Source organism: Neolamprologus brichardi, chromosome 17, assembly GCF_056152115.1.
Source record: "Neolamprologus brichardi isolate AB-2024 chromosome 17, ASM5615211v1, whole genome shotgun sequence".
NCBI classification, from domain to species: Eukaryota; Metazoa; Chordata; class Actinopteri; order Cichliformes; family Cichlidae; genus Neolamprologus; species Neolamprologus brichardi.
This window is the reverse complement of record NC_142120.1, coordinates 20,470,257-20,480,672: the sequence shown is the minus strand read 5'-3', so window position 1 is coordinate 20,480,672 and position 10,416 is coordinate 20,470,257. Positions and strand designations below refer to the sequence as shown.

The window sequence follows — 10,416 nt, the reverse complement described above, 5'->3', positions numbered from 1 at the left end:
CATTAAAAGCAGTATGGCATGTTTAAAGTCAGCTGGAACATTCCCAGTCAGAAGATGGGCGTAATAATGGACAACACTCAGCCCAACAGTTTAAAAATACTAATTTAATATAATATTAGTCTAATAACATCCTGGTAAGATGGTGTCATCCATCTGACCATATCTTGATGACAGGGTGCTAAGTTACCAGCTAAAAGTGCCAGTATACCCACCATGTTACTCGCATGCCGTCTGTGACATCATTACACATCGATTTCTGCTGTTCTGGCCGCTGAGTCTCCTGAACAGTAGGTGTCAGCACCAGATGGTAGCGCCACATTAACATTGGTTTAAAAAAACGGGAAGATTTAATAACTGGGAGCAAAGCTTTTTTCATCTTTGAATCTCTATGAGTCTCTGAGCGTACTGTACTGATAAATCATTAAAATCAACACTACTTTACACTCGTGCCTTCAACCCAGCGGCAGCAGTAAAAGCACAACGCGCCATGTTACAAAAATCAAGAGTTGTTTAACTTGTAGAAATGGTTGCTATGCATATGATGTCAATTTGATGCCAACTTTATCGTACATCGCAGTTAACAAGCCACTGGGCACTGGCCCACTGCAGGGCGGGTATAAAATTTAGCGGGCTTCATTAGTAACATTCAGAAAAATGTTTGGTCCCCTCTGGTGGCCATAACAGAGGTCCAGTTCAGGGACTCCAGCTAGCTGAAGTTAAATCTAGCAGACAGTCAGCAGCTTCAGCCGTGTCACCATCCACCTGTCAGTCAAAGAGGTCACGCCTCTAATAATGCAAACTCTAACTTTATACAATTGAATTTGTAAACCTGTTTAAATTATTTAAAAAGGTTTACATATAAAGGGGAAATCAAACGTCTTTTTTTCTGCTGTAAAGTTTTAACATGGGAGTCTAAGGGGCTCAAGTCAGGTTGCTAGTTTAATAATAAAAAATAATACGTAAAAAAAGCCTTGACCTCCCAGATTTGGACATATACTGTATTGGTAGCTGAGAGAGCCATGGATGACTTAAATACTTGTTGATCCACGTAATCTAAAATCTTATGTGATCAAATAACTGAATAATAAAGACTTCTTCTGTCTGTTTAAGCTTTTTGGGGTGGACCTTCTCACAGTTTATTCACAGACTCAGATCCAATCAGACTTACAGTTCAGTCTGATAAACGTCCCCATCGGGTGCCAAACAGCAGTCTCTCAGACTGGCAGATACAGACATGTTCAGGCTGCTGCTCCTGCTGTTTTTAACATGGATGACCTCAGCGCTGGTCAGGTAGGATAATTACACCTTTGTTAATATGGTTGTTCTCTTTATATTAACAGCTGTGCAGCCACCAGGGATTTAACAATATAAAGTCTGCTTTTCTTCTTTGTTGTACATTTATCAAGGTGCTGCTTAGTGGACCTTCCTCTGTTGAGCCAAAACTAGGCCAACTGTTTTCAAATCAAAAAAGACAATTTGATATAAAAAGTTTTAAAATTAAAAAAAAAAAAAACTTACAGAGATACTAAAATGTTCCATCGTCAGCATACCTCTTAGACGGACGCGCTCAATTCGTACTCGATTGCGAGCTGATGGCCTGCTGAATGAGTTCCTGAAGGATCACGCCCCTGACATGATTAACCGCCGTTACGCTCAGTGCTTCCCGTCCAGCACGCCGTCACTGAGGCTCGGACGCACCAGCGAGAGGATCTACAACTTCATGGATGTAAGAAGAACAACACTGAGAGTCAGGGTTGCTGGTTCAAAGCCTTCAGCTATTATTAAAATATCCAGTGAGAAGTTTTAACCTTGTTACAGTGATTTAAATATTCCTCTAGGGATCAGTGTTGTCCATAAATATGCTGATTTAAGAATGATTATCAGAATTGAGGGAAAGTTGCTCAGTTCTGAAATATCAGTATGTCCTAAGTATGCAACTCAAGTTGGACAGAAGCAGTATTAAGTATTATTACAGAAGCAGAAATAAAATAAGGAAAAAGTGATCATATGTACTGCATTTCCATTCTTTATGTCCTCACAAGATATATGTCCCCAAAGTAAGATGTAGTTATTTCCTACATATAGAAGCTTTAAAATGAAAACAACACAGCCCAGTTTACTGAATAGAAACTAACTTATCTAATTTATACTATCAAAACAAAGGGAGTGCCAAGCTGGCCAAAATATGTTAGCATACATGCTAACATTAGCATGAGCATGTCACAACCGGCTACCTTTTTATTTATCTCAGAATTTTTCAAATTAAAATCTCAGCCACACTTTGTGCCCCTGCTGCGTTTCAGGCTCAGTTTTATGGTGAGATCAGTTTGGGGACTCCAGAGCAGAACTTTTCTGTGATTTTTGACACCGGATCAGCTGACCTCTGGGTGCCATCATCCTACTGCATCAGCGAGGCCTGCGGTAACACCTTACATAGCACCACACAATACCACACAACACCAGTGTTGCATTTGCAGGTCAGGGCAGCCTGACTTTGGTTAATTTTGTTCCAGTCTGATAAGAAGTTCAAAGTCTGTGTGTGTACTTGTATAAAGATGTTGTAGGGACATAAATCTGACAAAGGCAAGTCTACATGAAGTAAATAACATGTAATGAATATAAGAAAAGGTAATGTCTGTGTGTGTGTTTGCATTCACAGCGCTCCACAAGCGTTTCAAGGCATTTAAATCAGCTTCGTTCAGGCATGATGGTCGGAGATTTGGGATTCACTACGGATCAGGTCACCTGCTTGGAACTATGGCCAGAGACACACTGAAGGTCCAAAAGCTCTCAAAATTAAAAAGCTAAACTTCAGTATTAAAATTAACTAACAGCTGCCACGATTAATTTCAAAAATATTTTCATCCATCAAACTCAGTTTGACATTCAGGCACAACTAAAGAAGTACTGTTTTATCTTAATCAACTTGTTCCAGATTGGTGATCTAACCATCCTGAACCAAGAGTTTGGGGAGTCCGTTTACGAACCTAGTGAATCATTCCTGACGGCGAAGTTTGACGGTGTTCTGGGAATGAGTTACCAATCCCTTGCAGAGGTTCTGGGCACCAATGTTTTTGACAACATGATTGCACAGAAGCTAGTGGACCAGCCAGTGTTCTCCTTTTACCTGAGCAGGTGCATTCATATCAGGAGCTCACAATTTCACCTCAATTAGATGCTCATTGTCAGGCTCAGAGGTGCATGAGAGGGAGGATAATTACTTCTTCCTGTCTGTTAACCTCTTACTACCCACCTGGTTGTTGGCAGCCCTGCTGAAAATATGGATGGGTTTACTCTTACATTGTAGATGTTAAGAGGGTTTATTTTTAGAATTTCTGGGCAAGCAACTTTAAAAATCATGCTTTGAAACAGGCAGAAGTTTCACAACAAGTTCTTAAGTATTGATAGAGTTTTGGTTGGTCAAGAGGTAAAGGCAGAGCAAGAGATAACCACAGAGAACTGAAAAGGTCAAGGGTAACCAGGAAGTTCAAAGGGGTTTTACTGTGAGCTGTGGAGATGAGAGTTTTTCCCAAGGTTTCAGTTTTTTAAATAGGGTCTGCCTAGTCTGTGTCTAGGTCCAAGACTTATAGACTTCCTACCATCTACAGTGATATCAGAACAAATCCGCTTGGCTTCGCTGACAAGAGCATCTGGTGAGCGGTGTTTCAGAGATACTTGATGTTTAGGGAGGTCTTATGGCTTCTAAGTATGCTTAAGTACGACAGGGTAATTCTACAATTTCGATCATAGACATGATAGGATAAAGAAGAACAATCACCAGGTGAACCAGGAAGATCCATATGGTTGTAATTATTTAAGCATTTCTCCAGTGTTTCAGGGGTCCAGTCCAAGAGTATCTGGTTAGGCACTCGACAGAGATGCTGTACTTCTTGAGGGATATAAATGTGTTTGTTGTTTTTAATATGAGAGTTTTTATCTTTTGTTTACTTAAATGTGAGTTTTGTGCCCACAGAAAAACTAGCCGTACCAATCCAGCAGGGGAACTGTTGTTAGGTGGAACAAACGAAGCGCTGTATATTGGACCAATCAACTGGCATCCTGTCACTGCCAAGGGGTATTGGCAGATCAAGATGGACAGGTACATTTTTCATATCCCAACAGCACAGTACTTTGGCAGTGTACTATGAACCACTTGCAGTACACTCTCAGAAATAGGGGTACCAAAGTGTACCAAAAAGGGTACAAATGCTTGTCGCTGGGGGTGTTCCTTTTTGAGGGACATTTCTGTACCCTTTAGGCTTGGTACATTTTTGTACCTTATGAAGTTGTACCATCTGAAGTACAATCATGTACTTTCCTAAGACATAAATGTACCTTCAAACTATAGTACAGAAATGTTCCCTTGAAAAGGGTACAACAGGGGACCTATGAGGGTACCCCCCCAGCGACAACCTATTTCGTACCTAAAGAGACAAAAATGTACCCCCAATAGTCCAAAATATTTGGTTATTTAACCATTTATTTTCGATAATAGAATCACATCAAAGCATTTAAACAACCACAGGAATACATCCTTGATTACATTCGTATATTGCCATAGGACATGTCAAGAAAAATACATTCATTTAACAAAAGTAAACAATCACATAAAGACATTAAACACCTGAACACAATGTTTTGACGGATCACAGAGCATGCATGTATTTAAAAAACTGTCCACAAATGTTTTGCTCTACTTCAACAAGCCAGAATATATATATGTCATATATATAGACAAAGTGGAAAATGTGCTTGCAATCACGTCACACAGAATACCTCAAGGACACAAACAGCCTATCATCAACTAAATAGGTGTCTAGAGCTTGAAAGTCTAATTCATTTCCTGGATTGAACAGGATCCAGTCATTGTCAACTGCCACTTGGTAAGCATGGAAATGACATTCATAAGTGCAAGGAAGTAACAGTTTCTCACACAATACCCAACAAGTATCAACATTCAAAATATACTTGATTTTAAAGAATATAGGTATGGCTTCAGTGTGTACATGGCCAACTACAAAAACATCCTCAAGTTCATATTTGACACTGCTGACAGATATAGCAGACACACGCTGAAGCACATCTGTAAAACTTTTGTTCATTTCCAGAGCATTCTGTAAGTCACCTGGCAGAGATGAAAATGGCACACTGACACTTGTGCTGAGTGAATGTTCAAAGTCAACAAGCAACCTATCTGAAGAAAACTCCCAGCACTGAGAGCAAATGAAATGTCACAAAATTTACTATTTGTATGAGGTCAATATAGCACCTGTAATGTCTTCAGCCAGTGCATTCTCTCTTGCCTCCATGTAGACCTTCTTCAGTGGCAAATCCTTGGTCATTTGAAGAACATTTTGAAGAACAGCAGTGAAGTTTTCGCTAAAGCGGCGACAGATGTTGTCTTGGCAGGGATGCATTAAATCAACCTCATCACACAACTGGAAATGAAAAGAGCAGAATAGACAAAAGAATGACATTTTACATTGTGGATTTAAACTTTTGACATGTTTAAAGACACAGACTGGAGATAAATGTAAAGTGCTTTAACCCTTGAACAAAAATTCTAAAGATAATGAACAGATTGATTAATCAGTTAGTACAGAAAATAATAATCAGATTTAGAGACAAAAAAATCATTAGCCGTTTCCCCAATCATCTTAACAATTCTTACCCCTGCAGATGTCCCCAGGAATGGATATCTCTTTAATAGGTCCACAGTACACATTCCTTCAGTTACCTCTCGACGTCTCCATGCAAAGGTTTTTGTCATGCGGTCTTTCACCAGTGCTGTGTCAGGATGTAGCTTCTTGTGCTGATCATTTAGCACCTTGATATGAGCATCAACGGAGGCTGCATCTTCCCCCACAAAGCACGAATCCTTTGTCAAAGCAGATATCAGTATTATCATAAGTAAAATCTGATAAGTTAATGTTACTCGAAATGCGGTAATTTGTACACAAAATGCAAAAATGTTGAATAGGAATTGCAAGTTGAGCTGACTTTTGTTAAATCAACTGTGAAGTTCCTTTTTCTATGTTAATGTTATCTGTTAACATGTTTCTTTCAATTAATGTTTACTTTTAGCTTTACAGTGAACATAATAAGACTACATATGTTACCTTAGCTCTTAGAGGCTGAGGGTGTGAGGACTTACGAGAGAGGGCTTCAGTCTCTTCAGACAGGAGCTGCTGGATTCCTCTGTGGTCCGATGTTTCTGCGTGCGTCCAAACTTTTCTTTAACCCGGGTCACTTCTTCGTTGCTGATTAGGGGAGCCCGTTCTGCTTTGAAATTTCTCTTGAGTTGGCTGTGCCAGGTGTCCTAGTTGTTTCAAATGTATATAAGTAGTTAATTATGCTTACTTTATATTAATATAATCTATAAAAGAAACAAAAAAGGAGAGGTACTCACATAATGCTTTGAGGACCTGGGTGTAGTCTGAGTGGGTTGGGTACCTGTTTTAAACATAAGAAAAACAACCCACAGTACACTGATTACTCTTATCCTTTCCTGGGGGCTTTTCTGTTCTTCAATTCTTCTAATCATTACTGTTATCACCGTAAATAGTATGTTATAGACCAGTGTCAAATCAATGTAGCTAAAGTTTATTTTAATTTTTTAAAAAATGGGCATGGACAAACAGCCACACCTCTCCCAAACTTCATTAATTAATTGACTGCAGTCCTGAATTATTAATTTACTCTTGAGCAAATTCGAAAATGAACACTTTGGATATCATAGTCCAGACAAGGTCTGGAGACACAGGATGTATGGTTTTACCACTATTGCCAGTTCATTGGGAGGCAGATGGGCTAACCATTTGTTCTCTGCCTCTCGTACAACAGCAACATTAATACTAAGAAATTAATGTAATTATTCAGAAAGGAACCCTTACATTGTGTACTGTGACAGCATTTCATAAAGAGTCCCAATTATTTTGTTTCGGTACTTCTGTTCTTTCTGGACTGGTTCTTTGAGATCCAAGCGACTCTGCGGGAGAATAGAATCCTAGGCTATCTTGTCTGTTTTTGCTGCCCACAATTTGCCTCCTTGATTTTGGTTTATTTGAAATTATAAATCGATCCCTGATCGAGCAGCTAGCTGGCATCACAGGTGTTTGCAGACAGTGTCCCTAAGCAGAGCTTACAGCTCTCATATTCGAAAATCCCACTAAGTAGGTGGAATGGTACAAATCTGTACCTTCCATTGTTTAAAATCCCTTTGAGCGGGAAACACGTTAGATGCGATAAATTTTGCTTAGAAAACGATTTTGTTAATAGCTATATTTACATACTAGCATGTTTTGAGAAATTATTGATTTTTTTATATTGTTGTACACGGTTAGTCACTATTTATTGATAAAACACTCGAATACGGCGGGCAGACAGACATTGAACATTCCACCAACAGTCCAAATAGTCCACATTTGTACCTTTCTTTGTTTAAAACTTAGCTAACTGCTAGCTTTCACCCATGCTAAATCTAGCTCTTCGGACTTTTGCTAACTCTACTGTAAAATTACACGTAATTTTTATAAAAACACAAAATCACACCCGACTTACCTCTAAACCTTTGCGCCTCGTCGTCTGACACATCAATGCCTTCTTCCATCAATTTTTTAAGGAGCTCCTTCGTGGATAACCCCCTGAGAGTCTTTTTCTGCGTCAACGCTAGTCAGCGCGGAGGCGGAGCACTCATCGCTGCTGGCTTTTCAGCCTTTGGGATTAATGCGCGTTGCGAACTTGACACATGAAAATACAACATTGTGGTATTAATGCGCGGTTGTTTAGAAACCGTTATGATGTCTTGGCGAACTATATTTGTAACTTACAAAATGTCGTCACCGTAACATAAAAATCTGCTTGACATTTTAACTTCCAAAGAACCTCGGTTTAACTTGATGTTGCAAATTCCATAAAAACCTCACAATTAATGAACAATTCTAGGATGTAGTAAAAGCGAAAAAGTAAATGGCCAAACATAACAGTAAAATGATTTCACGTTTTTGAAGGCTACAACCAAGATTTAAAACATTAAAAATTATAACTGGAACTTAATAAAATGGAAATGGACCAGTTTTTTTAACATCATTTGGTTGTGCCCGCATGTCATTGTGTGTGTGTGTTATTTTTTAAATATAATTTAACATAACTTACACAAAGGTAGGTTACAGATATTCTTTGCATCATAGGATCATTTACGTACAGAGGAGAGGACCAACAGATTTGATTATAACATGTAGCTTTTATGAGCACACTCCCATCTCATATGAATTTTACAATTAACCAGGCCCATCCAGATTTTCCCATGCTGACCCATTACCACATTCTGCCACTGTCACTGCAGTACAGGTCAAAATGGTACAGATTTGTACTTTATTTCAAATTGAACCCTTAAAGGGGCATTTCTGGACTTTTAAAGACCAGTATTGTACTTTTAAGGGAACATTTTAAAAAAATGTACCTATAGGTACAAAAATGTTCTTCTCTCGTACCTCTATTTCTGAGAGTGTAGGGAAACGGCACAAGACCGTTACCCTTTCTTGTGAAGACATTCATTAATAGAAACATAAAAAATGCTTAATATTTCAGTGTGGCAGTACAAGGTGTGAACTTGTTTTGTCCAAGTGGATGTCAGGCGATTGTTGATACTGGAACTTCCCTCATTGCTGGACCAACCAATGACATTCTGAGGCTCCAACAGCTGATTGGAGCAACACCCTCAAACTTCGGAGAGGTACCAAAATATGTCATCTCATAGTCTACTGAAAGACCAGAGAAAGTTATGACTTTTTCAAAGAAAATGTTTAACCTACAGAGGGGGCACTTAGACTTACTACTTATTCCTGCTTCAAAAACAATATCAGATATTTCTTGAGAATACTATATGACTACCGTAACTGAATTTTTTCAGCATGTCACTCCTCATTTTGTGTGTTTCAGTTTGTTATCGACTGTGCCAGGTTGTCCAGTTTGCCTCAGGTGACTTTTGTCCTGAATGGAACAGAGTACACACTAACAAGTGAACAGTACATCAGGAAGGTAAGGAAGGCTTATTGTTTTCTTTAGCTTGTGTTAGAACAGCTGCCAGTCTTCTCTTTCTTTTTTTTTCTTTCTTTCTTTTTTTGGATAAAATAGTAGCAAGGGTAATTGTTTTGGCGTATTCAAAAATGCGTATTATTTTATTATTTTAATGATGCACCTGTCAAATGGCTGAAACCAGAGATTGCTTTTTGAAATGCAGCTAGCATTTAAACTTCTGTTTATAGATTTTTTTTTACCTCACCCCTAAAAGAAACAACAAAAAAAAATCATAAATAGATCATTAATACATTGAGACTTAAGTGCAAATTTAGTAATTTGGCAGCTATATTTATTTTATATACTTTTATATTTTTACTAACAATTAAAATTGCTTAAGAAATAGAATGTCTCTTTTATAAATGAAGCTACTTAACAACTACACAATCCACTGTTTGTCATTATCAGGAGACACTTGGCAAGAATGAGTTCTGTTTCAGCGGTTTCCAGGCTATGGACATTTATTCAAGCACAGACCCTCAGTGGATTCTGGGAGATGTATTTCTGACAGAGTACTACTCCATCTTTGATAAAGGGCATGACCGGGTCGGCTTAGCACGTGCCAGACACCCTCCTGAACCATAACTTATTGGCTAACTCAACAGTCAATAAATACTGCACAATCGAAAAGCATTTTGTCATTCTCTGGCCTATTATTGCTCTCACATCATTCTCCAAATACATTAAGGAGAAATAACTGTCTAGAAACTGCTGAATATTGCTGACAATACATTAGCCATTACTTCTGCCCCAATGACCACAAAGTTAACATTTTATTTGAAAAGGTACAGTTATTGGAGATTTAACAGCAGCAACAGGGATTGTACATTCATCACTTTATCTACATTTACAAAAGTACGTGTGATTTATAGTAATCACACAAAGAAAGAAGATTTTGTTCTTCTCCCCTGAGTAACAGTGTTTCATTAAGTGTTACAGTTCCTCTAATGGCCACCAGATGGCATCCAAGAAGAGTTTATTGAAGTGGATGAGAACGCCCCCATTCTTTCAGTATAAACAGCTAACTTGAAATGTTCTCATGTGGGCTGGAAGTTATTCTTCAGCTAGAAAAATCACAAAGATACATAGGCTTGTTTTTTTTTGGGGGGGGGGGGGGGGGGGGGGTTTGCACAGGTTTCAACTCTAATAATTGTTGATTATTTTGTCTCATTTTGCCTGATTTCTAATTTTTTTAAGGAATCATTTATGGGGTTTTTGTAATCTTTGGAATACCAGGATTAAAGAGTAATTCCAGCAAATTTTTTTTTAATGTGCTATTTAATGTCTCAATGGGCCATGCTCAATTTGCACATTCTGATACACAAATTCAGGGAAAAG

At 38.4% G+C, this 10,416-nt stretch overlaps 2 protein-coding genes across 2 annotated transcripts; one reads left to right on the top strand and one right to left on the bottom strand.

Moving 5' to 3' along the window:
* Nucleotides 1-1,234: 1,234 nt before the first annotated feature.
* Nucleotides 1,235-9,663, top strand: nots (nothepsin). The gene is made up of 9 exons (XM_087831046.1): nucleotides 1,235-1,290; nucleotides 1,546-1,726; nucleotides 2,304-2,421; nucleotides 2,660-2,778; nucleotides 2,936-3,135; nucleotides 3,974-4,099; nucleotides 8,590-8,734; nucleotides 8,941-9,039; nucleotides 9,487-9,663. The coding sequence occupies exons 1-9, from the start codon at nucleotides 1,235-1,237 to the stop codon at nucleotides 9,661-9,663; spliced, it is 1,221 nt and encodes a 406-aa protein (XP_087687172.1).
* On the bottom strand, nucleotides 4,472-7,684 carry LOC148097916 (sterile alpha motif domain-containing protein 3-like). Its single transcript, XM_087831052.1, has 5 exons — nucleotides 7,561-7,684; nucleotides 6,410-6,453; nucleotides 6,155-6,319; nucleotides 5,672-5,878; nucleotides 4,472-5,438 (listed from the first exon to the last, which is right to left on the bottom strand). Exons 1-5 carry the CDS (start codon nucleotides 7,607-7,609, stop codon nucleotides 5,244-5,246), a joined length of 660 nt encoding a protein of 219 aa, XP_087687178.1. The 5' UTR covers nucleotides 7,610-7,684; the 3' UTR covers nucleotides 4,472-5,243.
* Nucleotides 9,664-10,416: the final 753 nt, after the last annotated feature.

What these genes read in the sequence shown, in the direction of transcription:
- nots (XM_087831046.1), top strand. Translation starts at nt 1,235, where the DNA reads ATGTTCAGGCTGCTGCTCCTGCTGTTTTTAACATGGATGACCTCAGCG. An exon ending in ATGACCTCAGCGCTGGTCAG is followed by an intron (nt 1,291 to 1,545) that starts GTAGGATAATTA and finishes TTCCATCGTCAG; the next exon opens with CATACCTCTTAGACGGACGC. An exon ending in TGGCCAGAGACACACTGAAG is followed by an intron (nt 2,779 to 2,935) that starts GTCCAAAAGCTC and finishes AACTTGTTCCAG; the next exon opens with ATTGGTGATCTAACCATCCT.
- LOC148097916 (XM_087831052.1), bottom strand. Translation starts at nt 7,609, where the DNA reads ATGGAAGAAGGCATTGATGTGTCAGACGACGAGGCGCAAAGGTTTAGA. An exon ending in AGAGACTGAAGCCCTCTCTC is followed by an intron (nt 5,879 to 6,154) that starts GTAAGTCCTCAC and finishes GCTTTGACAAAG; the next exon opens with GATTCGTGCTTTGTGGGGGA. An exon ending in TCCTGGGGACATCTGCAGGG is followed by an intron (nt 5,439 to 5,671) that starts GTAAGAATTGTT and finishes TTTCATTTCCAG; the next exon opens with TTGTGTGATGAGGTTGATTT.